The 25,606-nt window shown below is 41.6% G+C and overlaps 2 protein-coding genes across 4 annotated transcripts in view; one reads left to right on the top strand and one right to left on the bottom strand.

The window, feature by feature from the left end:
* rnf180a (ring finger protein 180a) overlaps positions 1–25,606 on the top strand; it is a 97,928-nt gene that overhangs the window by 52,864 nt on the left and 19,458 nt on the right. Inside the window, exon 1 of one of the 3 annotated variants that reach the window (XM_074670215.1) lies at positions 3,851–3,924. The exons of 1 other annotated variant lie outside the window; for it this stretch is intronic. Coding sequence is in view for 1 of the 2 variants with exons in the window: in XM_074670216.1 (XP_074526317.1) it covers positions 18,637–18,639 (3 nt within the window). In the remaining variant the exon portion in view is untranslated. Of the gene's footprint in view, positions 1–3,850; positions 3,925–18,527; positions 18,640–25,606 lie in introns of those variants that run through there. One more of the 3 variants, XM_074670216.1, reaches the window with a different exon arrangement.
* On the bottom strand, positions 16,530–18,489 carry htr1aa (5-hydroxytryptamine (serotonin) receptor 1A a). Its single transcript, XM_074670213.1, has one exon. The coding sequence runs from the start codon at positions 18,166–18,168 to the stop codon at positions 16,885–16,887; it is 1,284 nt and encodes a 427-aa protein (XP_074526314.1). The 5' UTR covers positions 18,169–18,489; the 3' UTR covers positions 16,530–16,884.

Below are 25,606 nucleotides of genomic sequence, written 5' to 3'. Positions count from 1 at the left end.
AGCACTGAGATCGAGCAGCACAACTACTGAAACTGTGCCACTGTCTGTGTTCAGGTGGATCTAACTGACAAAAAAGGCAAATACTGCCAAGATAACTACAAAAGGGCTTACACATCTTCACATAGAAAAAAAAAGTACTTACACATTTCCCGTCACAGTCTTGCTTGTTTTGTCTTTCAAACTACAATAACGGCATACAATCTATCTATACACTGTGGTGTTACTGCACCATGCAAGTCCATGAGTGTTGAGGATTGGATTTGACTGTAGTTGAAAATAAGTTTAAATTTTAATTAAACTAATGAAAGTCCCATGAATCAAATCATGGATACAAAATGTTAACCTACACACAAATCACTGAAGAATCAATGACGTAATCATATTTCTGACCAGCCTGCAAAAGAAGAATGACGTAACAATAGCTTTGTAACCATTTGAACTGTGAACTGTTCAAATTCAAAGTGTGGACGAGTGTGGACGAGTGTGGTCACAGTGGTTTAGTCTTTGGTTATTTCTAACAGAGGTTTAAAAAAAACCCTTCAGTTTAAGTCCAAACTGCAGAGTTAAAAACCCTCTCAGTGAAGACTTCTTGCCTCAACAGATGCAACAAAGTAATGTTGAAGATTTTCCCTCTGTTGAAATTTAGCAATCCAGCCAAAAGCATTTTGTTGTTTTTCCTCTTCAAACGTTAACCAGCCGTGACGCTTTTGCTATTTCTCATTAAATGTGGTCGTGACCCTTTTCTCCACGCTTCTTTCACCCCCTCCGTGTGGTAATTGACAGCTTCAGTTGTGTCTCTCTTCTTATTCTAATCCACTTCTGTTTTTTTCCTAAGGCCTTTTGCATCAAAAATATGTTGAAATTCTGAGAGTTCTGTAGCTTTTCCTCTCCCTTTAGCAGCAGCATGAAGGGTGCAGCAGTTATATGCATCTTAGTGGCTATGTAGCACTGTATTATCTTTTTTTTCTGTAATCAGATTAGACATCATCACACATCATGTCAGTGAAGTTCATTCTGCTGCTTTATACCACCTGTTCATTTCATCACAACATCCTGCAGATGTAAGAGATACACGTGTTGGTATACCCGCTGTCTGACGCGCTGACAGCATAAAATGTAAATCGTAACAGATTTTCTAATACAATATGTGTCTGTGTGTACTTGTGTCACTCTTGCATACTAACAAAGAGCCATGCTGATGCATAAACTGCTGTATCAGCTACATCTCCTGTGAATCCTTTAGGGAGAGCAGGGTTGGAAATGAATCGTAGTGTTTTAAGTGTAGAGATCATTTTAATGTTATACAGAATTTTCACTGACTCTGCAAACCTTTACTGTATATTTTTCCCAAGCCTACAAAATTAATGGGTGCTGAGGGCGCCATACGTATGGGTTGTACAGTACACCATGAAGACTGTATTCCCTTTTGTATAATTACCCCCTATTCGCTGTAGGCTCTCTTTTGTGTTGCTCTTGCATGTTTGCTAATTTGAAAGTATTTTCATTCCATTCCAATCCTTTATTTTCAGAAGGACAACAAGGTTTCCTTCAGTTCTAGAGACATCCACGGTACAAGCATATACAGAAAATGAAAGCAACAACAAATAATTTCACAGTTTCAATTTGAGTTACAGCTACTAGACTGTTAGAGTAATTTGAAGGACATTCTTCTGGTAAGGCATCAAAGGAAAATGCTAATTTGAAACTGTGAGCTTGGAGGACTTGAAGAACTCTCCAGTCAGAGAAAGTCCATCAGCTTCTTTTTTTTCTGCAAGTTTGGATCACAAAGAGGGAGTTGGTCAAAAAAAAGGTTATAAAATATACAAATACCAATATTTGTTGCTCCTCTTCACAAGAGAAATCAACCATGCTTCTTTTAAAGGACACCATAATAAGTGCCATATCTTTCACTAGTTATGAATCGGAGGTCAGAGTGATATACAGAGTCCGGGGTCTGTAGAGTTCATGCTGCAGCATGTCTATAAATTATAACACCATAACCCATAAATGCTGAGATTACTGCTCCAGCAGTTCTCTTGTGACAAAACGACAAAAAATTGGATTTATTTCTGATCAGGAAGCCAAGTTTCTGCAGCGACTTGAAGGAAAAAGTGATGACATGAAATTTAAACGTAACTTCCACATCAAGCCACAGCATGAAGTATTTTTCTCAACTTAAAAGCCATTCACAGTTGGTTCTTTCCCATCACCCGTCATCACTATGATTGTTCAAAAGTTACAGGCCAAATGTAGAGAATATTATGTGTAATGTAACAGAAACCTCATTCTGGCAAAACTGTAATGTAGACTAACACTGCACTCACTGTGGTTATGTTCAGTGTCCAGCAAGTAATTAGTTATTCATTACTTTTCCAAAAATTGAAAGTAGTAAGAGAATTGTTCCTTTATTAATGTAAGTAATACATAGCCTAAAAAAAACCTTCAAATATGTAAAATAACTCAGATTTTTGAGCTGGCTTTGCTCTGGGCCATGGTGTTCTTGCCTTTAACATCAATTGCAGTGAGGTAGTGTCTGTACTTCCATCCTGAAAATGCCTGTTTTAACTTGACAGACTGCTCTGGACTGTTGCATTCTGGTTCAGCGGCTGTTCTCGGCATATTGATGTTTGTAACAACACCCACCTACCTGAACGCTGGCACTGATTGGCTTACCTTGAAATTGTACTCTACCGTTAGCCAATCATCTTTATTTATGTGTCCGTCACCCCTTCCCCTTCACCGAAGAAGGACGATCAGAAAAAAAACAAACATATTTTATTTATTGCTCCTGTCCTGTGTTGGCTGGGTGAGCCAAGTCAGAAACAAAGTAACATGCACATGGCACTGCATGTTTGAATTAGTTATTAGTTAGATAAATGTTTAACTAAAAAACAAAAATGGCGTTAGTAATGCAATTGTCTTTAATGCTGTTATTACACGAGACAAGGTCACCATAATTTCTGACAGATGTAAAAGTACAGATCCTGGCAATATTCTGGATACTAAGATCCAGAATATGAAATATGTACTGGGTCACCATAATTTCCAACACTGTCAGGTAACAAATTATCGTACAAACCTGCAGCTAACACCAAATTGTAGCAGACATTTTGCTGAAAGGTAGTATAACATTCAAGTAGGACTAAAGTGTTGCATGACAATCACAATATGCTTGGTGGAGGTCTGTGCTCTCTGAGTGCTTTTCTAGTTTTTAATGCCGTTATTTCCAACAATAGTTCTATTTCACAAACAAGGTCGAGGTCCAACAAACAGTATTCAAAAGAATTAAAAGTGACACACATAATGGCATACCGTCTGGACATTTCTTGATTGTTTCTGGGTTGTAGGTTTTGGCAATTTTTTTTTTTTTTTTTTTTTAGATCAACTAGCTCTTGGACACAGTCTCATGTGGTCAGTAGAGGAGCTGCATTGTGTGTGTGTGTGTGTGTGTGTGTGTGTGTGTGTGTGTGTGTGTGTGTGTGTGTGTGTGTGTGTGTGTGTGTGTGTGCGTGTGTATGGGATGGGTGGGGGTATTCCTCTTTATCTGAGCTTCTTACATAAAATCATCTCTTAACCAATGCAGTTTCATATTTGTTGTATTTTCATTGTTTTTTTTGTTTTAATATGAGCATGTCGCTTCTTGGTTTATTTTGAGAAGATGTAGCTTTGACCATTTAATAAGAAACCATTTTGTTCTACATGCCTTTGAGGTTTTGAGACCCAAAAAAAAGCAAATACATTAATGCATTGGAAGTGCTCTTAACCAAAGCCTACCTAAAATGACTTTTCCTTCTCTCTGTCTCTTTCTCTCTCTGTCTGTCCATCTCTATCTCCCTCTACAACATTTAAAGGGTCTCTCAACATTCAACACGAGAGGTCATCTGACAGGCTCCACTGCTCAGAAAAACGCAACAAGAGCAAAAGGTCGAGTATATCTGGCAGCCCGACAGCAAGTGGGTGCTGCTCCTACTCTGACCTGTTTTTCTTTTTTGTCCGTTGATGGTTAGTGGAAGGTCTGTGAGACACACAACAATGAGGAGAGGAGAGGAGAGGAGAGGAGAGGAGAGGAGAGGAGAGGAGAGGAGAGGACAGGAGAGGAGAGGAGAGGAGAGGAGAGGAGAGGACAGGACAGGACAGGAGAGGAGAGGAGAGGAGAGGAGAGGAGAGGAGAGGAGAGGAGAGGAGAGGAGAGGAGAGGAGAGGAGAGGAGAGGACAGGAGAGGAGAGGAGAGGAGAGGGACTTGAGGGATTATTGGAGAGTGGAGCAAAAAAGGTTATGAAAATTATTTAAGATCACAACTTCTCAAATCCCTGTCAGTTTTTTCTTTTCAAAAGGCTACAAACATCTTTGAACCTTTCGTTTTTAGTTTTTCAGGAAAAGAAAAATGAGACCATTTCTGTGGTGTGAGGGTTAAAGCCAAGAAATAGTTAATGATACTCAGGAATTGATTTTGATCAGTATGCCTCCAGTACTCTTCCCTGTGGTGGTTTTCTGGGATTTCCTTCTTCTTAGAAGACATCTTAGACCACACTGGAAGACTAACACATTGTTACAAGGAACCCCTAAACCCCCTACAGGAGCACACGCCAGAAAGAATCTCATCACATTATCTTAAACAGCACAGACAAGCACTGATCCATCTTTTTACTTTCCCGGAAAAATATGGATCTTTGATATGTCTCTTATAGGACATTATATATATAATCTATTTCTGTTTTCTCACATGCATGACTACCCACTGAGCTCTGTGCATGTCCTCTCCAGCTCTATTTCTCTCTGTTAAATGGCGTGGTCAGAAGATCATAAGAGAAGCCCCCTGGCTGCTGTTAGCACTGCATGTATCTAATTGGCCTCCTTTAGAGGCTCAGTTTGCGTATGATGAAGTGTCAGCAAGCATTTGTCGTTTGGATATGTGGAGCTGCAGCTGGGCTCTGACAGAGACTAATGGATAGGCTTTGCCAAAGGGACTCTTGCTGTCCACAAACACATGTACACCAACACGCATAGAGGAATCAATACAAAATAGGAACAAGAGCGGGCCCGTCTAAACTAAACACACCCAAGTGCACTTTTAGTTTTCTGTGCTCAGAAATTCTCATTTAGGGTTAGAAACACCCTCAGGGTCCACTAAGATGCTGTTTTTGAACACGCACGATAGGAAGACTACAAAGTACACTGCTGTAGATAGACTTACATACTGTATGCATTCCATGCTTCAAAGAGAATTGACTATACATACGCATGAGCATACAGCAGAAACTTCCTCATCTGGAGACCTCCAGCTTAGCTTTGAGCCTGAACTCTGATTATCCCCACACGTACCCCCATGGGAACATAGATGCTTTCCTTGAAAAGCAGTTTGCAGATATTCAGGTATGAATTCCGAAGCCTGGAGCTTTTCCTTTTCTCCTTTTCCCTTTTCAGTTCCTTTATCCCTTTCTTTCCTGATTGTTTCTCTTCCATGTAGCTGTGTATAGATTGAAGTTCCCTGTGCATCACCTCCCTGCTTCACTGTACAGGCCTATCCATCACAGACCATTAAGTATGTGAAGTGAGTATACTAGCTTAGACAAACAGAGGTGATAACTAATGCAGCTCTCGCCAAACATTAGTCAAACGACAGTTGTAGCTACAACAATCCTAAAACCTCTCTCCACCGATTAAGTATACATTTAAACAACCTTGTCCATAAACCAGAGAGCAACTGAAAAACAAATCCAGACAAAGGGGAAAGTTAGACGCAACCTGCCATCTTATTCCAAGATAAATTGATTAGCCCTCTTTTTACTATTTATGGATCTGAACAATTGATTCTCCTCTTAGACTGTGAGGCAGCTTATTTGATCACATTTTGATATCACCTCTTTTATTTCTTTTATTTATTTATCTGGTGTGCTTTATATAGTTTTTGTGTTTATTTGTAGGGTTCTTTGTACACATAAAAAATGATGATGTGCCTTCAACTGTCACAAGACAGAGAGGATATTTATGTGCAACGTCTTTGTTTCTGTATTTTCAAAATTCACATATTACCCCTCACAGAGAAGCTTTCAGTCAGCTGAATGGACTAATCCCAGTCTCTTGTTTATCGTAGATCAGTTTGGTTAAGTACCAACCTGCGCCATCGCAGCAGTCAGCGAGCCCACTGCAGCACCATGATTATCTCCATCTGTATGTGTAATGCAGCTGTCTGAACAACTCTCTATTAACAATATAATAGATAATATTGTACCCCAATGATAATAACAAAGAGATTAACAACAACAATGAGGGGGACTATGAGGGACACTGAGAAAATCTGAGTAGAGCCAGGTGACAGAATTAATTTTAGACATATTTTACTAATCCCAAAAAAGTACACATGAACGGCAGCTGTCAATCATTGTTAAACGTGGTGTAAAACCCTGTTTTTAACCTCTAATAACTTATGAAAAAGAAACGTTTCAGAAAAATGAGGACCTGAACCAAACACAGCCCAATTTTATCAAGTTTGACCACAGCTCATCTGAAATGGCTGGGGTGTCAGATTCTTTGACCTATACTGCAGCCAGTCACCAGGGGGAGCAGTTTTTGTGGCAACCTCATTTCGAGCCAAGCAAGATGACCCCCATTTTTTACAGTCGATGGTTCCAACTAAATGTGTCAAATTAAGCTGCGTTTCCACCAAGCAGTCCGGTTCGGTTCAGTACGGTTTGGTACAGTTAAGCCTGATCCTGTTTGCGTTTCCACAGCAAACTGTGCCTTCTCATGGTAGGCAGTGTGTAAGCCAGACACCTAAGGCTGCGGCTGTTAAACAATGGCGTGACGCGTAGCAGCACGACACAGTTTACCCCGCTAATAAATCCAACGAAGAAGAAAAACGCGGCACAGATAACAAAGAGCATTGATGGAAGATATGCAGTATTTCATCCTCTCTGTGATTGGTACGTGGCTCTTTGATACTTAGTGCAATCAAGCTTTGTTTCGGAGAAGTCTTTGTGCCACCAGGAGAAATGCAGCCGCTGTCAGGGGGTAAGTGACGATACCTTTGACCAATCAACGGTCTGCAGTGTGTTGCTCCACCTTCCAAGAGCAAATCGGTTCACTCTGGCACCCATACGAAAGGGTACCAAAAAGTGGGACGGCTCGTCTCGGTTATTTGGGGATCTGTCCTGGGATGAGTCAGTGGAAACGCCACAAAGTGCGCATCGTACCGAGACAAACCGAACCAGTCTGCTTGATGGTCAGTCAGCTTTAGACATGCACAAACCGATCTGCTGGCTGATCGATCTGTGCCAATTTCCTTAATTTTGGGGGATCAGTGATCGGCCCATCCTTACATCCATCCATCCAAACTGATCTTATATACCTCCGGGAAGGTCTGACGGCCAGCCATTGTTGCTTTTTGCACTGAGACCTAAAACTCAGGACGCTTTATTGGTTGTTAAAGTTAAAACATAAAGATTTTATTGTTTCACGGGTATTGTGATGATTTTCAATAAAGTAAGATTTGAACATTGAAGGTATATACTGTCAGTTGTTAAAAAAAAAAAAAAAAAAAGATCGGTATCGGCAGGTCAGTCTTTTTAAAGATCCGTGATCCGTGATCAGCCAGAAAAATGTGTAATCGGTGCATCCCTATGTAAAATCCTTGAATTTGCCAGTAAACGGCCAAAATGCTGCATTAAATAAATGAATAAATGAATAAATAAAAGAAACCAAAAGGTCCTCTTGTGACTGGCTGAAATGATCACATAAGCATCTTCTTACTGGCTCAACACCAAGGTTTGCCCGTAGCTCTGCCCCCCAAGAGGCCTCCAGAAGGCTGACCAATCAGACATAAGGGGGTTTGTGGAGCAGAAAATCTTAAAGAAACAGCAGCTGAAACGAAGCATTTCAAACAGAGGCCAGATAAAAGTTTTTCAAAGCAGCAGTTTGAGACAAATATAGAATTTGTTGAGTTGTCAAATATAAAGCTTTTACACCTTTCATAAAAAATACCCCTCTCTAATTTTAAGAAAAGTTTTGAGATGTGTAGATGCTGATGCAATTATCTTGTATAATTGGTGGGTTGCAAAAGGGAAGGTCATATAGCCAGATCAAGTTGGATGCAGACCTGGCCCTGTGTGTATGTGTATGTCTGTCACTTTGTAAAGCACACAGTCGTCAGTGTCAGCAGTGACAAACAGGTACAGGTTTCTGGAGACAAGATCCAATTAAGTGGGAACAGCATCATCAACAGAACTGAGGGAAGAAACTGTGTTTGTTTCTGTCTGGCATCATTACTGGTGTGTTTATGTTTATGTTAGCGTCCTCGTGCAAATGTTTCAGTGTGTCTGTGTGTATTTGTTTGTTTGTGAATGCCCAATTACTGTGTGCATCTTCTGCCAGCGTTACTATCTTGTTGGCAATTAATACTACATGTGCGAGAGTTAAGACGCTGTCTCCGTGGACGCAGAACAGCCAGCACACAGATTACGTTGTTAATAAAGATCTACAAAGCAAGCAATGAAGTCGTTGTTACCTCGGGCACAGGCCACTTTATTGCCAAAAAAGCAGACAAACTGCTCATTTCTGTTTGCAGAGACACAGAGGACATGCACAATAAAAAAAAAATCAAATTAAATATTTTCCCTGAAGCAAAAAGGCTGGCGTGTGAAGTAATTTCTTCTTAAACCGTGAACATATTTACAGGACACATGCTGCTATTCTGTGAAAATACACTGAGAGCTGGCAGCAGATGAAACACAGACAGTGAGTGCTCTTTTTCGCTAAAGAGTTCATTTTGAGGCAACAGATCTTACTCTTGGCAACCTTTTTTACCCGTTGACAGGCTGTGGAGATGATGCAACAAGCCAAGTGATGTTTCCTCTCCAAGATCTCTCTCTCACACACACTCTCACTACATCTCTGTCTCTCTCTCTCTGGCCCTGTGTCTTGTAGTGTCTCCCTGAGCCACCAGCAAGGTACCTGAGGCAGGAAAGTCCAAATTAAAATTTATGTTGGCTCCTTCTGGTTTTGGTATCACCACTTTACAGCGTGCCTTCTGGGGGACATAATCTGATACACAAGGTCCGTATTGCCCTATCACACTAAGGTTGAGAAAAAAAGGAGTTGATGAGGTAAACGTTGGACATGAAGACCTAGATAAAATTTTTAGATTCCTAACAAGTCTGATTGCTTCAGGAGGGTTCTCTGTATACTATCTCGCTTTGATTTATAGGGCTGCAGAAAATCAGTGGCTGAGGAATTATTATGGTCTGTGCCTAACACTGGAGCAACACTTTGCTGAAAGAGTATTTAATACAGGTTTGAGTCCAGCGTTTACAATTTGAGCTAACGGTCCTATGAGGGTTTGAGCTGCTTATTAAACACACTGAAATAATTAATATTAATGCCTTTTTATGGGCTGCAAAAGCAAACGAGAAAGTCAGCACACCAAGTTTTCATGTCTGTTACTGTTAATGATACTGTTAAAAAAAAAAAAAAAAAAAAAAAAAATTCACATTTATTTCTAAAGATGTAATTCAAACAAAATTTCTACCAGACATTGGTATTAACTCAAATAGCTCACACATGAAAAAAAAAACAATGTTCAGGTCCATAAATAATGATTATGTGGAATTAAGTGCGATAACACAGGAAAAAAAGTATTGAACACGCTAACTGAGATTCATCTGATACTTAGTGGAGAAGCCTTTGTTTGCAATGACAGCTTCCAGACGCTTCTTGTACATTTCAACTAATCGCCCACACTGCTCAGGTGCGATTTTGGCCTATTCCTCTGCACAGATTGTTTTTTAAATCTTGAATATTCTTTTATGCCCTCTGGTGAACCCTTTTCTCCTCCAAACATGGTATGTAGTATTACAGCCGAAAAGTTCAGTTTTGGTCTCATGTGACCAGACAACATTCTCCCAGTATTCTACAGGCTTGTCAAGATGCTGTTTAGCAAACTTTAAACAAGCTTCAACATGCCTTTTCTTGAGGACTGGAGTCTTGTGGGCTGAGCGTCCATAGAGGCCATGGCAGTGAGGTGCACTGCCTATTGTTTTCTCTGTAACAATTGTACCTGCTGCCTCCAAGTCTTTCTGGAGCACTTTCAGGGTGGTCCTTGGCTTGTTGAGTACCCTTCTGACTATCTTTCTGACTCCCTGGTCTGAAATCTTGCAAAGAGCCCCTGTGCGTGGCCTGTTGATGGTAAGGTGGTGCTTCTTCCACTTGCGAATAATGGCCCCCAACAGTGCTGACTGGAATATTCAGGTGCTTTGATATAAGTCTGTAACCAGTACCATTCTGGTGCTGAGCAACAATCAGGTTGCGAATGTCTTCAGAGAGCTCTTTGCCTTTACCCATTATGTGGTGTGTCGTATTTAACTGCTTGGTGAAAAAACAACCTCTTTTTATAGGACCATCAATTTGCTCTAGCCCAGCTGATGTTGGTTTGCACTAATTGGAAGTTCATGTAACAATTAATGACAGATTTCAGGTGGTATGATGCATTTCTTTGACAAAGTACACAGCCTTTCTATGGTATGTTCAATACTTTCTTTCTGTGTTGTCATACTTATTTCCACAAAATCATTACTTATGGACTTGAATGTCATGATTTCTTTTCATTTGTGGATTATTTCAGTTGATACCAATGTCTGGTAGAAATTTCGTTTGAATTGCAGTTTTGGAAAAAAATGCAATGAGAAAAAAGTTGATGCGTTCAATATATATATAAAAAAAATCTACAGAAAAGGTAAACAAAACAAACCATTACTTACACATACTGAGTATGTATGAAAGAGTAGATTCGGTGAAAATCAAAGACGTGTGTTATAGTGGTAGCCAAAAGAACAACAACTCAGAAACAGAGTTCCTCTTGGGTCAGGTTTAACCAGCATCATATTTTGTACAAAAAACTTCCCCTTTTTGCCACAGTGCAAACAGGCAGAGGAGAAACGTGCCCTACTCCTATGTTGATTTATTTTACATGACTTATAAACTTGTTGTTCCTAGAGCTTTTTTGTTGAAAATGAACCACCATGGTTGTAGTGTTTTGCCGGATCAGAATGAAATATTCCACTCAGCCTAAGCCTCAGCTATTAGACCTTTCCATTTCATCATACCATGTATGATTTCGTAAACACAGATGCATCAGTGCTTTAGAAAAAAAAACCTTACGGTATAAATGAAAAATCTTTTTTGCTCTTAACTGTTTAGTAAATTATTAAAGAAAAATAAATTTCCATCACAGTTTCAGAGGCAATAAGATGACACTTGCCTGTAGAAACAACTCTTCTGCTGTTTAATGGGTCTAAATTAAACCTGCAGTTTCATGGAAGAGAAGAAAGAAACCTTCAATTATCTCACAATACAAAGATTTCACATCGTTTAGTGGGTGTTATGTGGCCAATTGTGAAAGTTTCCAATTTTCAGGAGCTTCTGACGTGCAGACCTTAATGAACCCTAAAATATTTGAAAGTTTCATCTTCTGTTAAAGCTACCTGATTTAAACCATTAGAGGAGTCAGGTAGGGAGCCATCTTTAAATAGAAGGTTTTAACTGTAGCTCACATCGTTTCAGTGCACTTAACAGCAGTACTATTACTCTGCATGGAAGAGGCTTGGAAGAACCAAATGGCATAAAACAAAATGTAGTCAGATCTGGTTCCTGTCCAAGTGTAATCAGTTACTGTCCTTCACTGTTCAGTGCAGACAGCCAAATTAGTGCAACTTAAATCCATTCAGATGTTGAAGCTCGGAGTGAGTCAGCAGATTCTCTGGAGCCTCTGTGCAACATTTCTGAGCGATTATGATGACATTTATAACTCTGTTGATCAGTTTGGATGGTGATGGATGGATGCGCTGCAACTTTTATGTTTTTCTCTGACTTGTTATTCAGCATTAGAGCCTGGTTGGCAACTTTCAGTATTTTTCTTACACATTTTAATCAGTTTTACATCAGTCTGTTTGAGTTGTGTGTTTCACCAGTCTTACAGACTGATGTCCCCTTGTTCGAAGCTGAAGTTGAGTCCAATGTTTAAGTAGAGCTGTCCCCTGACATTTGGCTGAGTAAATAATACCAAAGTTGGAAATTTAAACAGTCTGCTCTTTGAAGTTGTTGCTCTCACTCAAATGGCTTCCAAAAGTTTGTGTATGCATCCCGTTTTCACTCAACTTCCTCTGCCCTCACTCACACACACATTCCCACACACACATCCAAAGACAGGCAACTACAAAGTGTTCACCGCCTCCAGGCAAATTGAGAGGGTTTTGTATTGTTTGGAGAGGCCTTTGTTTAGACAATGTGTCACACTGTCAGTGTTTGGTACTCCACCTCATCCACTCTGTGTTTACCCACATTTTTTATCCCATCAAAGGTTTAGCTAAACGACACTTTTTACAAAGCACCGAGTGATCCTCTCTGCTGCGGAAAAGGAGAGTTAAGTGAGCAGCAGCAAATCTCTCTTCATTAAGGAGATGTGAAAGAGAAATCCCAGAATCAGAGTGAAGGGTTTGTCACCAGCTGTAATACTAACAACAGTGTGCACTGGAGCACGACTCCTCATCTCTCTTGTGCGCTTTGGTTGTTTATTGAAGCGGCAGAATGCACTAGACATTGTTTACTCTTACCTTTTGTCTGTTTGCTGTTGTCCTTGAACATATGATGCCCATCCTCCAACACAGCCACGACTGTGTGTGTGTGTGTGTGTGTGTGTGTGTGTGTGTGTGTGTGTGTGTGTGTGTGTGTGTGTGTGTGTGTGTGTGTGTGTGTGTGTGTGTGTGTGTGTGTGTGTGTGTGTGTGTCTGTGCATGTTTTTGCACATAATCCACTCTGCCTCCAAATGTTTTGATTCACTGCTAAACAAAAATGATGCATCTTTTTCTAAATATGGTTATAAAATGTGTGTGTATCAAAACAGCAAAAGGTCTCATTTCTCCTTGTCAGATGAAGATTTCTGGTGCATTTTCCTTCCTGTGCTTCACTCAGCTTTGGATGGAGTGAGAAAAAAAAAGGAGTAAGGGGGAGAGAAAGCCTCGGGCGTGTGACAGGCTGTGGGCTGTGAGATCCTTGAAAAAATCCTGACTGATCAAAAAGACCCCGGAGTCGGAGGGGGCGAGTCAGAAACATGTGTTGTGCTGAGTGTTTTGTCTTTTCTGTCTCTCTGACTTTTTCCTCATCTTTCCTCCTCCCATTGTCTCCTAGATCCCTCCCCCAACTCAGTCTTTACCTCTTCTCTATACGGAGACACCATGCTTCTTTCCAGTCACTGCCATGTTACTTCTGTTTTCACTTTTTCAGCTGGGTCAACTTTCCCATCCTTCCCTTATGCTCAGTGTGTTGAGAAGTGAGGACATCATCACTACCAGCTTGAATAGACTGACATTTTTCTTCACTGTCTGATTCACAGGATTATTTTAAGTACTTACCCCAATAGAAAACGGCTCTTTTAGTTTGATTGGTTATACATTACACATATTAAACAAATCACAGTGATGTAACTAGACTTACAAAATCCACTCTGAGTTTCTACTTATAGATCATGAATCATTCAAATGTATCGCTGTGTCGATCACTGGTATAACCTCAGTCCTTATGCAACACAATCTTCTCTGCTATGCCCATTGTTTGTGAGTGGGGATCACGAAGCAGCTCTATTCAATAACTGGTTATGATTACTATACAAATATTTAGTATCCAATTTCAAAATCATATGATCATAAATGAACAGATTATTGTTTATTACCAATCCTGTACGAATTTACTCTTATCTGATATCAACAACAGAAAGAACACTCATTAAGGATCAATCTGTTGATTTACTTGTTTTAACAAATTTAATTTTGAACTGAAAAATGGTTGACCATGGAATCAGAGTGAATTTTCTCTGTTTTATTTTTTCATTAAAAACTTTGTGTTCTGTGTTTCCAGAGAGAAGTTAAAGCTGCTTTCTGAAGCCTGAAAATGTTTTATAACCTAAGCTCTATATTTATTACTGACCGCTCTGTAACCTGCTCTTCATCCTCTCTGAGATAATCCTATAGGACCAATAATACTCCTCCATATCTGCAGGATCTGATGCGCTTTTCCCAGTTTCAGGCCAGAGAGCTTAAGCAAACACATAGAAAAAAGAACAATTGTACATAATCCTCTATTTTTATTCCTTCTATTCCTTTCCTTTCCTCTCATTCCTCTTATCTCCTGTCCTTCCTTTTCTTTCCTTTCCTCTCCTTTCTTCCTTTCCCTTCATTTGTCTTTTCTTTCCACTTCTTTTTCATTCCATATATTCTTTCCATTTTTTGCTTTTCTTAACTTTTCCTGTCACCCCCCTTGCCTTTGATTTCTTTACTTTCTTTTGTTTACTTCATTTATTTGATTTGATACTTTTGTCTTTGTTTTTTTTATCCTTTATCTTTCCTATCATTTGCTTTCTTACAATTTCCGTCTTTTTGTCTTACTTTCCCTCCATCCCCCTTTCTGCATGTTACTTTACTTTATTTGGCTTTTTTCATTTTCCTTCATTCTTTTCTTTTCTTTTCTTTTCTTTTCTTTTCTTTTCTTTTCTTTTCTTTTCTTTTCTTTCTTGTCTTCTTTTTCATTGCCTCTCCTCTTTCCTCCCTCCATATCAAAGATGATGCTCCTGCGTCACCACATGCACCCACCTACCCATGTTTCATGGAGTGGGTGGGATTGATGCAGTCCCATAATCTAAACCTTTGATTTCACATCAGAGTTCAAAGGAGGTCAGCAGCTTTTTAATTCCATATATCAGAACCAAAATGTAATGATTTTAATGGACTTACACTCAGTGTGAGTCACAGTGGAAAATATATACCCTTTTCTTCTCTCGCCTGAGGACCTCTGTAAGCCCGTCATAAACCCAGAAGTTGACCTGCAGGTCGCAGGTTTGAGATTAATTTTCCCAAAAGCATTTTGAGCACATTGATGTTGCACTGAGGCCCCGCAGAAAAGGAAAGATCAGAAGGAGACCTGAGTCAGGAGAGAGAGGCCTTTCTTTTATGACTTCTTTCTTACAGCTCAGTTTATGAGAATACTTTTCTAACTGCTGATCATTAGTTTCACCTTTTTGCTTTGTGATTTTTCTTCATCAAAACTTGATTAATCTTTTGTACATTTGATTTAAATATAGGTTTTTGTTTCTATAATTACAGGTGGTGTTTTTTTTGTTTTACTTTGATGTAGTTTAGAGCAATGAAAAACAGTTATAAGCACTTATCTTCATTATTGATTGTCTCATTATTAGTAAAGCTCATTGTTTGGTAATACAGAATAGTGACATTTATTTGCACAAGTACTTCTTTTTTCCAAAGTACTTAGAGATATTTAGATTTAACTGAAGTGATATGATGTATGATAAAGAGCAAAGTTACAATCTTCCCAGTTCAGAAGCTGGTACATTGTTGGTGATGACTCAGCGCTATAAATCTGTTATTTCTTCAAATCTGTTGAAATTTGCATTGCAGCCATCATGTGGGTGTTAACATACCTATCATAGATGCTTCCCCTGATGGAAACAGGACAAGTATGGATCAGCTGTCTGGACAAATCGGTTAATGATTGATTTGTGTTCTGAGTAACATACACCCTGTTTAGTATCAAACACACTGGGAGGTGTTTATATTTGACAGCTGTCACCTCTCAGTCATTATGCTGTTGTGTTGTATATGTTACAGCCATGTGCTGCCCCCTTACCGACTGATAATGCCCCGTGCTTTGTTTTCGTGACCTATAGGTCCATATAGGTCCATGTTCCCTTTCTTTCTTTTTGTAGCACTACTCTAGGAAGATGTGTTTGATAGATGAGGACAGCCCTACAGTGAGGAAGTTTCCTGCATCTCTTTCTATTCCACTATCATCATCATCTTCTTCTTCTTCTTCTTCTTCCCTGAGCAGTTCTCCTTCCTACACTGCGTTATGTGCTGTGTGGAGCCTATAAATTCTGAAAGATTTTCTCGGTGTTAATGATACCGCCAGCTGTGTTTCCAAACGTTAATGCACAGTGGGCCCTAATGGGAAATGAAGCTGTATTATTATGCAAAACAGAAAAAAAAATGCTGATGTTCTTCTGTAATCCGTTTATGAGTCTGTTCTTGTTTTTCTTTTCACACACACACACAGACACAAAAACACACACACTTGGGACAATCTAGGAGTCAGAGATGGTGAGGTGGTGGGTGATGGTGAGGGGGATGCTCTGCAGAGAGGAGATGGATTGAGAGACTGAGAACTATTATCTCTTAAATGTAATATCAGCCTCCATTTTGGGAGAAAATTGCCCATCTCCTTTCACTCTCCACTTTGATGTGGATCTGATGGAGGGGCAGCTGTGTGTTCGATACCATTCACTGAAAGACCTCACACACCGTGCACTGATAACCTGATTGCCCCCATCATCATCATCATCATCATCATCATCAGTGTGGCCTCTCAGAGTAACTCATGAGTCTCAGTTTCTCAATACTTTTGCCTCTTCATGCTTCTCCTCTAAGTAAGAATCCACTCATTATTTCTTAACGACAAGTTTTGATTGCTTTTATTGATTCAGTGCTACAAAGCTCGTGACGTGTAGGACGGAAATCCCCGCGTGTCTCATGGTAAAATGCATGGAATCAGCACAGGACACGACTTGCATGGCAATACAACAATGGCTGCCGTCGCACACAGGCTATATACTGTAGCTACAACACTGAATAAACATGAGCTTGTACATTTAGAGCAAAAGTCCTGTTTTTTGTCTCGTTTTATCAGTGACCCCGGATTTTCCTTTTCTAACAGGTCCTTGAACATATCCGGACACACACCGTCCCTGAATGAAAGTCTAGGTTATAATGTTTGCTGTTCCATTTCCTGCTGTCCGTTTGATAAATACTCCACGTTTTGCCTGGGATTGCTCAGGGTCTGTGGAATTTGCATCTAATAATCTTCTTGAAAGCACTTTGGAAGTCTTTGTTGAAGTAGGCATATATGATAGGGTTGAGGAGGGAGTTGGAGTAGCCCAGCCAGTTTATGACAGCGCCGAGCCAGTCGGGCATGTAGCAGCTTTCTGCACAGAAAGGCAGCACCAGCGCGACGATGAAAAAGGGCAGCCAGCAGAAAATAAAAGTTCCCATGATGATCCCGAGAGTTTTCACCGTTTTACGCTCCCTGGCCAGCGCGATCTTCCTCTTCGCACCCGAGTTCTTTTCATTCATGTTTTCATATCCCTGCGAGGAGGACTGAGGCGTGTTGGGCAGAGGCAGGTGCGTTTTAGAGTTGCTGAGAACTTCTATGATCTCCAGTGACTCTCCTTCCTCTCCGTGCTTCACCGCGCCGTTTACGCACGGAGAGCTCGGTTTGGAGTTGTCGCTGCGCTTCCAGCCTTTGCCCCCAGCCTCGCCGTTTGTTTTCTTATGGAAGACGGCCGGAGACACACTCAAGCACGTGTCTGACACTTTGGCTCTTTCGGTTTTTTTCACAGTCTTTCGAATCCGAAAGCGAGCAGCTTTGAATATTCTCCCGTACAGGACCAGCATGAGGATGAGAGGGATGTAAAAAGCTCCAAATGTGGAGTAGATGGTGTAGCCGGGGTCCTGGCTGATCATGCAGGCGTCAGGGTTCGCTCTGTCCTCTGCGCTTCTCCAGCCTAACATAGGCGGAATAGAGATGGAGAAACCAATTAGCCAGGTGACGCTTATCAGGACCGCAGCTCGCCTCGGTGTCCGTTTATTTACATAGTCTATGGGGTCTGTTATGGCCCAGTACCTGTCCAAGGCTATTGCGCACAGATGCAGGATGGATGAGGTGCAGCAAAGTACATCCAGAGAGATGAATAAATCACATATCTCCTGCCCAAGTGTCCACTTGTTCAAAACTTGGTAGAGGGCCGCCATTGGCAAAACCAACACCGAAACCATGAGGTCTGTGACGGCCAGGGATCCAATCAGATAGTTGGCCACATTCTGGAGAGATCTCTCCAGGGCGATGGCTGCCACGACGCACGCGTTGCCAAATATGGAGCAAAGGATGAGGGCCGCCAGGAGCAGAGAGGTGATAATCTGGTAACTCAGCTCCAGCTCTGGCAGGGACCGAGACCCCGTGCCATTCTCACTCGTGCCCCAGTCGGCCACCACGTCCGCCCCCTCAGGGTAACCGCTGGTGGCGTTGCTGCCATTGCTGCTTGTGGTTAAGAAATCCATATTGCGACCACAGTGGGAGCGCAACTTTCCCCTGATAAGCAGGAAACAGTCAGCCTCTTAGACTGCTGCTGATACTGCTGTGCGTTTTGCCGGCATCCATCAGAGTTACCGCGTTCGTGCCGTCTCCTCCAGGACGCATGACGCAGACGTGTGTGTGTGTGTATGTGTGTGTGCGTGTGTGTGTGAGGGGGTTGCGAGCGTTGACAGCCGGGTGCACTCACTGGTACTGCGAATCATCTGAGCTTGGTGACGCCGTGAATTCATTTATACGGGCAGCCTCTGGTACGTCAGACCGTGCGGAGGTCGCCCCGGAGTTTGGTGCCTGTGCTCTCCTCTTTGCTTCGTTTTTCACTGCAGACAGCCGAGCAGAGCGCACTGCTCCTCTTCTTCACTTCTCTCTCATCTACTTTTTACGTGGGACAAACTGATTGTCACTTTTTATGGATGTATTTTTAGTCTTCAGCGCACATGGTAGGTGTCAGTCAGGATTAACATTTCAAACTTTTATGAAACTAAAATAGCAACAAAGCAAAAGCGTAAATAGCAACTCGAGCTTGCATTATCAACCGGAACAAAGTGCTCCTATGTGCATTTTTCGAACTAAGTTCCCATTTCTGAGATCTACTTAATTCAATTGAATCTTACAACAAGTTGAGGCACTTTCCCGGCTGAATCACGTTTCCAGCCGGGTGGAATGAGAGACATCACTCACTTAGCGTTTAGAGCGCGAAGGGCAGTTTCAGGACCAGGGACAGCACCACCTCGGCCCAGAGAGGAGAGCTGCTGCCATCTGCCGTTCACAAAGGCCACTGCATGAAACTATAACTCGCTTTATAATTACTACGAGTTCAACTAAAATGCGAATGCTGTAGAGAGGACGAGGAGACAGGGAAAGCTTCTGCCGCCTCCTGCCTTCGGGGGAGACGGAAGACAACTGTGTCTTGGAGGAGAGGGGAATATCCTGTGAACAGACATTTATTTGGAAGAGTGTACACAACCTCTGCCTGCGGTTAGTCAGAAACAGCCTATAATAAAAACAGCTGGTGAGGGAAAAACATTGAGTCCCTTGCAGGGGGAGAGAGGTAGAACAAGTTTTCCACTGAACTTGCTAGGATTAAATTAGAAGGACAGTAAAACAGAGAGTGTGTAACAGAAAATCAAGGTTGACTTTCTTTTCCCCCACATTTACAGTGAGGAGAAATGTTTTTCCTGACAATGGGTTGCGAGAAGTATAAATGTTAATAATTCACCAATCAGGGAAAGTGTTCATGCCAATAAATAGGGCTGATTTTATTAGAATTTTTGAGTAAGAAGTACTCTTTTCTCCCCTCTAAAGCAAAATGCTCATCCAATAAACATTGTTACATACAACACTTAAGTTAGAGCCAGTGGAGCTTCCCCAAGATACAACAAACACTTCTTCATAAGCAGGTTTCATGTATAATCATGAAACACAAGTCATAGTGCTAGACTGAGGATGTAAAAATTATTTGTTATAGTAATATTGGGGAACAATTGTCAATGTTTGGGAAAAGCACATCCAGTTAAACTGGACTGAGAGTATCTCAGAGTCCTCAAAGACTCTTCTGACTGTTACAAATGTTTCCAACTCTAATCACTGGGAAAGCAGGTGACTCCCTCATGATGCTGAATGAATGCTCTTCTCAGAGTGAAGGGTGGCCACTTTGAAGAAATATAAACATTTTAGTTTGTTGAAAACATTTTGGATTACTGCATAATTCAATTGTGTAGTTCTACATAGTTTTGGTGTCTTCTGTGTTAAAACAGTGGAGAAAATCACAAGAACAAAGAAAAAAACATTCAGTGAGAAGCTCCCTCCAGAATTGTCAGGGATAGAGGGGGGGCGAGGTAAGGAAGGGTGACAGGGGTAAGAGTGGTCAGGAAAAAATGGGGGTCTGAATGGAATAAAAAGAGGAACAATTGGGTAGAAATGTGATAGATGGGAGGTTGGATTCTTACAGACCTCTGGTTTAAGCTGGTACTGATACTAGTTCTGGGTTCACAATAAAATCAAATGCACCCAGAAATAAGATTATTTGGTCATCCTTTTCCCTTTTTTTCAACCAGAACAGCTCTGGCAGTTTTTGTTTTTTTTTACCATCAGAATTTTAGTTTGTGGATCAGTGACTTGAAGAAGAGCTCATGTCCCATTGAGAACCATGACCAAAGCTTTGAGCTGCTGTTTGATCCACTGGGGATTTGGGTGTGGTTTTCCGAACGTGAGACATCACTGCACAGCTAAGCACACATTTCTGTGACATTCTGTCGCCTGATCTTTAGTCCTGACACTCCAGCAACCTCAGGTTTTTTCTCCTGTGGCAGAGAAAGAAGTCTCTTCATTACAATAAGAGCACTTTTCACTCTCTCCTGTGTCGCCAGATGTCATGTGGGTTCCATGCAGGAGCTTTGCACTTCCCCCCTGGAAGTCAGTCACAGTTTGTGCTGGTTGGCTCTGTTGCTGATGATCTACCTCCACCTGATTGGCTGGGGAGAAAGAGAAGAGTGTGGCGACAAATCAGCTAGTCCATAATGATGACCGATAGGTGTCTTGTTCTAGAGGGAGGAGTATGTTGGCAAGCAAATTAACATTTTGTCCTTGAAGTTGATGTTAGAAAAAGGAAAAATGGGCATGTTGGGTGTTCTTGGTCTGGAGTGGTCAATACCAAAAGTAGTTCAAGAAAGGATGACCAATGATACAGCGGCAAGGTCGTGGACAGACAAGGAGCACAACTACACTTTCAAGTTCTTAACTTGGTGTCCAAATCCTTGAATCTCAATCTAATCAAACACCTGATTTAATGGAAGCCCAACCTCAATTTCTATGACTTCATGAGTCTGCTGCTTACGTCTTGATGCCAGTTACAACAGCACCCCTTCAGAGGCCCTGTGGAGACCCAGTGTCTTTATGTTAGGTTTTTTTTTGTCTTATAAGACAAATATAAGACAGTGTTGAAGTGCTAAAAACTGCAGTTCATTGAGTTTCCACTTGAGGCTGGCTCTGGAAATACCAGAAACCACTTACACACCAAGCAAACAGCAGAGATAAACATGTTTACAGCCCAGTACAAAAAAAAGTCACCTGTCTGAAACGGCACACACTGTAAGAGCTGAATTTTTTTGTAACTCTGTTGTTTAGAAAATATTTAGAATGCAAGTTCACCCACTTAAAGACTTGCTTCAAAACTCAGTTTGAGAAACAGATGGGTGATGTCACAAGACTGTCCATTTATTAGGGTCCTCGGCCTGAGCGAGGGCACCTTCTAGCAAGCTAGAAGGTGCCCTCGGCCGAAGGCCGAGGGCACTATTGTATTTCGTTCGTTTCTTTCTTATTAGGGTCCTCGGCCTGAGCGGAGGGCACCTTCTAGCAGGGCTAGAAGGTGTCCTCCGCCGAAGGCGGAGGACACTATTGTTTTCCGTCCGTTTCTTTTTTTAGGGTCCTCGGCCAACGGAAGAGGGCACCTTCTAGCAAGCTAGAAGGTGCCCTCGGCCGAAGGCCGAGGGCACTATTGTTCCTGCTGCGTTTCTTTTTAGGGTCCTCGGCCTGAGCGGAGGACACCTTCTAGCAGGGCTAGAAGGTGTCCTCCGCCGAAGGCGGAGGACACTATTGTTCCTGCTGCGTTTCTTTCTTATTATTATTCCGCCCTACGCGTTTCGTCTAATTTGAACCCCTAAACTTGCTCAAAAACTCACCAAAATTGGCACACATATTGTGTAGTTCCGAAAATTTTATAAAATAAAAAAATAAACCCCCGACATCCCATAATAAGCTCAATAGCGCCACCTAGGCACACGCTAAGGGCCCTAGCTCGGGCTAGGAATGTCGTAGAGAGATGAAACCAACACCAAAACGCTCGCGTCATCGAGACGCAAAAATCATACGCTGCAACCCCGGACCTATCTCCAACAGGAAGCAGGCTAAATCCCTCACAAAATTTAAAAAAAAATTTTTTAACCCTTTCTGCCAAAATTTTCTCCTGAAACCAAAAATGGTACAGGTTTGAGACTACCATCACATGACAGACTAGACCCTGCTCTACAAAAGTTGTGAAGGAAGTTGTTGTTTCGGGCCCGGTTTTTGAATGGCGAGCCCTCAAAGCTGCCGACCGCTTTTGGCCGATTTAGGATTTCTCCATGTTAGCAGATGAGGAGGCCGGATTTCAGGTCAAAACACACATTCTACTAGTGTCGCATTTGGGCCTCTAGACAAAAAACTAAAAGTCATAGAGCTTTAAAAATTACATGGTTGGATTCCTGACAAAATTGTCTACAACCATATGATATTTTTACACAGATTAAGCCAACATTGTGACCTACAGGGCAAGTAGTTTGGACGTTTCTCATAAATAAAAAATCCATTTCCAGCACTCTTCCATCTGTCTTGTGACGCATTTGTGCTTCTAGAGAAAAAAGTAAAACTCGTACAGCTTTAAAAATGCCAAAAATGGATTCCTGACAAAAATTTCTATCAACATGATATTTTTGACACAGATTGGGGTAAAATTGTGGACTCTGTGAGGATTTCTTTACATTAGATGGCTGATAAACTCCACCTCTTCACTCTGATCACACTAGTGTCACGCTAATTAGAATTCCAAGCATGCAGCAAGTGATGTCATTCAGCACAGCAGAGGATACGTTGCCATGGTATCAACTGACTCCCAGACATCCCATAATATTCTCTCAGAGCCATTAGGCTCACTTCCACCCTATGAACACCAAAACAGCCCTAACTGGGGCTAGGAATGTCGTAGAGAGATGAAACCAACGCCGAAATGTTCGTCTTATTTTGATGGACACATTGGAGGGAAAACCGGCAGGAGCCCGAGGACCCGTCTAACGCTGCTTGCAGCTTTAATTAGGGTCCTCGGCCTGAGCGGAGGGCACCTTCTAGCAGGGCTAGAAGGTGTCCTCCGCCGAAGGCAGAGGACACTATTGTTCCTGCTGCGTTTCTTTCTTATTATTATTCCGCCCTACGCGTTTCGTCTAATTTGAACCCCTAAACTTGCTCAAAAACTCACCAAAATTGGCACACATATTGTGTAGCTCCGAAAATTTTAGAAAATAAAAAAATTAACCCCCGACATCCCATAATAAGCTCTGTAGCGCCACCTAGGCACACGCTAAGGGCCCTAGCTCGGGCTATGAATGTCGTAGATAGATGAAACCAACACCAAAACGTTCGTGTCATCGAGACGCAAAAATCATGCGCTGCTACCCTGGACCTATCTCCAACAGGAAGCCGGCTATTTGCCTCACAAAATAAAAAAAAAATTTTTTTAACCATATCTGCAAAAAATTTCTCCTCTGAAACCAAAAATGGTACAGGTTTGAGACTACCATCACATGACAGACCAGACCCTGCTCTACAAAAGTTGTGAAGGAAGTTGTTGTTTCGGGCCCGGTTTTCGAATGGCGAGCCCTCAAAGTCGCCGACCGCTTTTGGCCAATTCAGGATTTCTCCATGTTAGCAGATGAGGAGAACAGATTTCAGGTCAAAACACTCACTAATTGTACTTCTACTAGTGCCGCATTTGGGCCTCTAGACAAAAAACTAAAAGTCATAGAGCTTTAAAAATTACATGATTGGATTCCTGACAAAATTCCCTACAACCATATGATATTTTTACACACATTAATCCAACATTGTGGCCTACAGGACAAGTAGTTCGGCCATTTCTCTAAAGTAAAAAATCCATTTCTAGCACTTTTCCAGCGCTTTTCCAGCGTTTTTGTGACGCATTTGGGCTTCTAGACAAAAAAGTATAACTCGTACAGCTTTAAAAATGCCAAAAATGGATTCCTGACAAGATCTTCTATCAAACATGATATTTTTGACACAGATTGGGATAAAATTGTGGACTCTGTGAGGACTTCTTTACATTACATGCCTGATAAACTCTCAGTCTCCACTCTGTTTGGGGATCTGTCACGCTAATTAGAATTCCAAGCATGCAGCAGGTGATGTCATTCAGCACAGCAGAGGATACGTTGCCATGGTATCAACTGACTCCCAGACATCCCATAATATTCTCTCAGAGCCATTAGGCTCACTTCCACCTATGCACAGCAATATAGCCCTAACTGGGGCTAGGAATGTCCTAGAGAGATGAAACCACCACCAAAATGTTCGTCTTATTCTGTTGGACACAGTGGGGCCAATACCATGATAGTAGGGCAAAACCGGCATGAGCCCCGAGGACCCGTCTAACGCTGCTTGCAGCTTTAATTTTTTTTTTTTCTTATTATTATTCCGTCCGCGCTTTGAACGCTAATTAGACCCCCTAAACATGCTCAAAAACTCACCAAAATTGGCACGCACCCCTGAATCGTGAAAAATTTTCGTTTAATACCAAACATGACCCCCGACATCCCATAATAAGCTCAATAGCGCCACCTAGGCACACGCTAAGGGCCCCAGCTCGGGCTAGGAATGTCGTAGAGAGATGAAACCAACACCAAAACGCTCGTGTCATCGAGACGCAAAAATCATACGCTGCTACCCTGGACCTATCTCCAACAGGAAGCCGGCAATTTGCCCGCCAAAATAAAAAAATTTTTTTTTTAAACCTTTCTGCAAAAATTTTCTCCTCTAAAACCAAAAATGGTACAGGTTTGAGACTACCATCACATGACAGACCAGACCCTGCTCTACAAAAGTTGTGGGGGAAGTTGTTGTTTCGGGCCCGGTTTTCGAATGGCGAGCCCTCAAAGTCGCCGACCGCTTTTGGCCAATTTAGGATTTCTCCATGTTAGCAGATGAGGAGAACAGATTTCAGGTCAAAACACTCACTACTAGTACTTCTACTAGTGCCGCATTTGGGCCTCTAGACAAAAAACTAAAAGTCATAGAGCTTTAAAAATTACATGGTTGGATTGCTGACAAAATCCCCTACAACAACATGATATTTTTACACAGATTAAGTCAACATTGTGACCTACAGGACAAGTAGTTCGGACGTTTCTCATAAATGAAAAATCCATTTTTCAGCACTCTTCCATCTGTCTTGTGACGCATTTGTGCTTCTAGAGAAAAAAGTAAAACTCGTACAGCTTTAAAAATGCCAAAAATGGATTCCTCACAAGCCCTTCTATCAAATATGATATTTTTGACACAGATTGGGGTAAAATTGTGGACTCTGTGAGGATTTCTTTACATTAGATGCCTGATAAAAACTCCCTCCAGCCTCTAGTCACACTAGTGTCACGCTAATTAGAATTCCATGCAGCAGCTGGTGATGTCACTCAGCTTAGCAGAGGATACGTTGCCATGGTATCAACTGACTCCCTGACATCCCATAATATTCTCTCAGAGCCATTAGGCTCACTTCCACCCTATGCACACCAAAACAGCCCTAACTGGGGCTAGGAATGTCGTAGAGAGATGAAACAAACACCAAAATGTTCGTTATTTCGTTGG

The sequence above is a fragment of the Halichoeres trimaculatus genome, unplaced genomic scaffold (genome assembly GCF_033239565.1).
Source record: "Halichoeres trimaculatus isolate MK-OKI-2021-1 unplaced genomic scaffold, fHalTri1.1 fHalTri1_scaffold_5, whole genome shotgun sequence".
Taxonomy (NCBI): domain Eukaryota; kingdom Metazoa; phylum Chordata; class Actinopteri; order Labriformes; family Labridae; genus Halichoeres; species Halichoeres trimaculatus.
The sequence above is the reverse complement of the archived record's forward strand: the minus strand, read 5'-3'. Positions and strand labels throughout refer to the sequence as shown.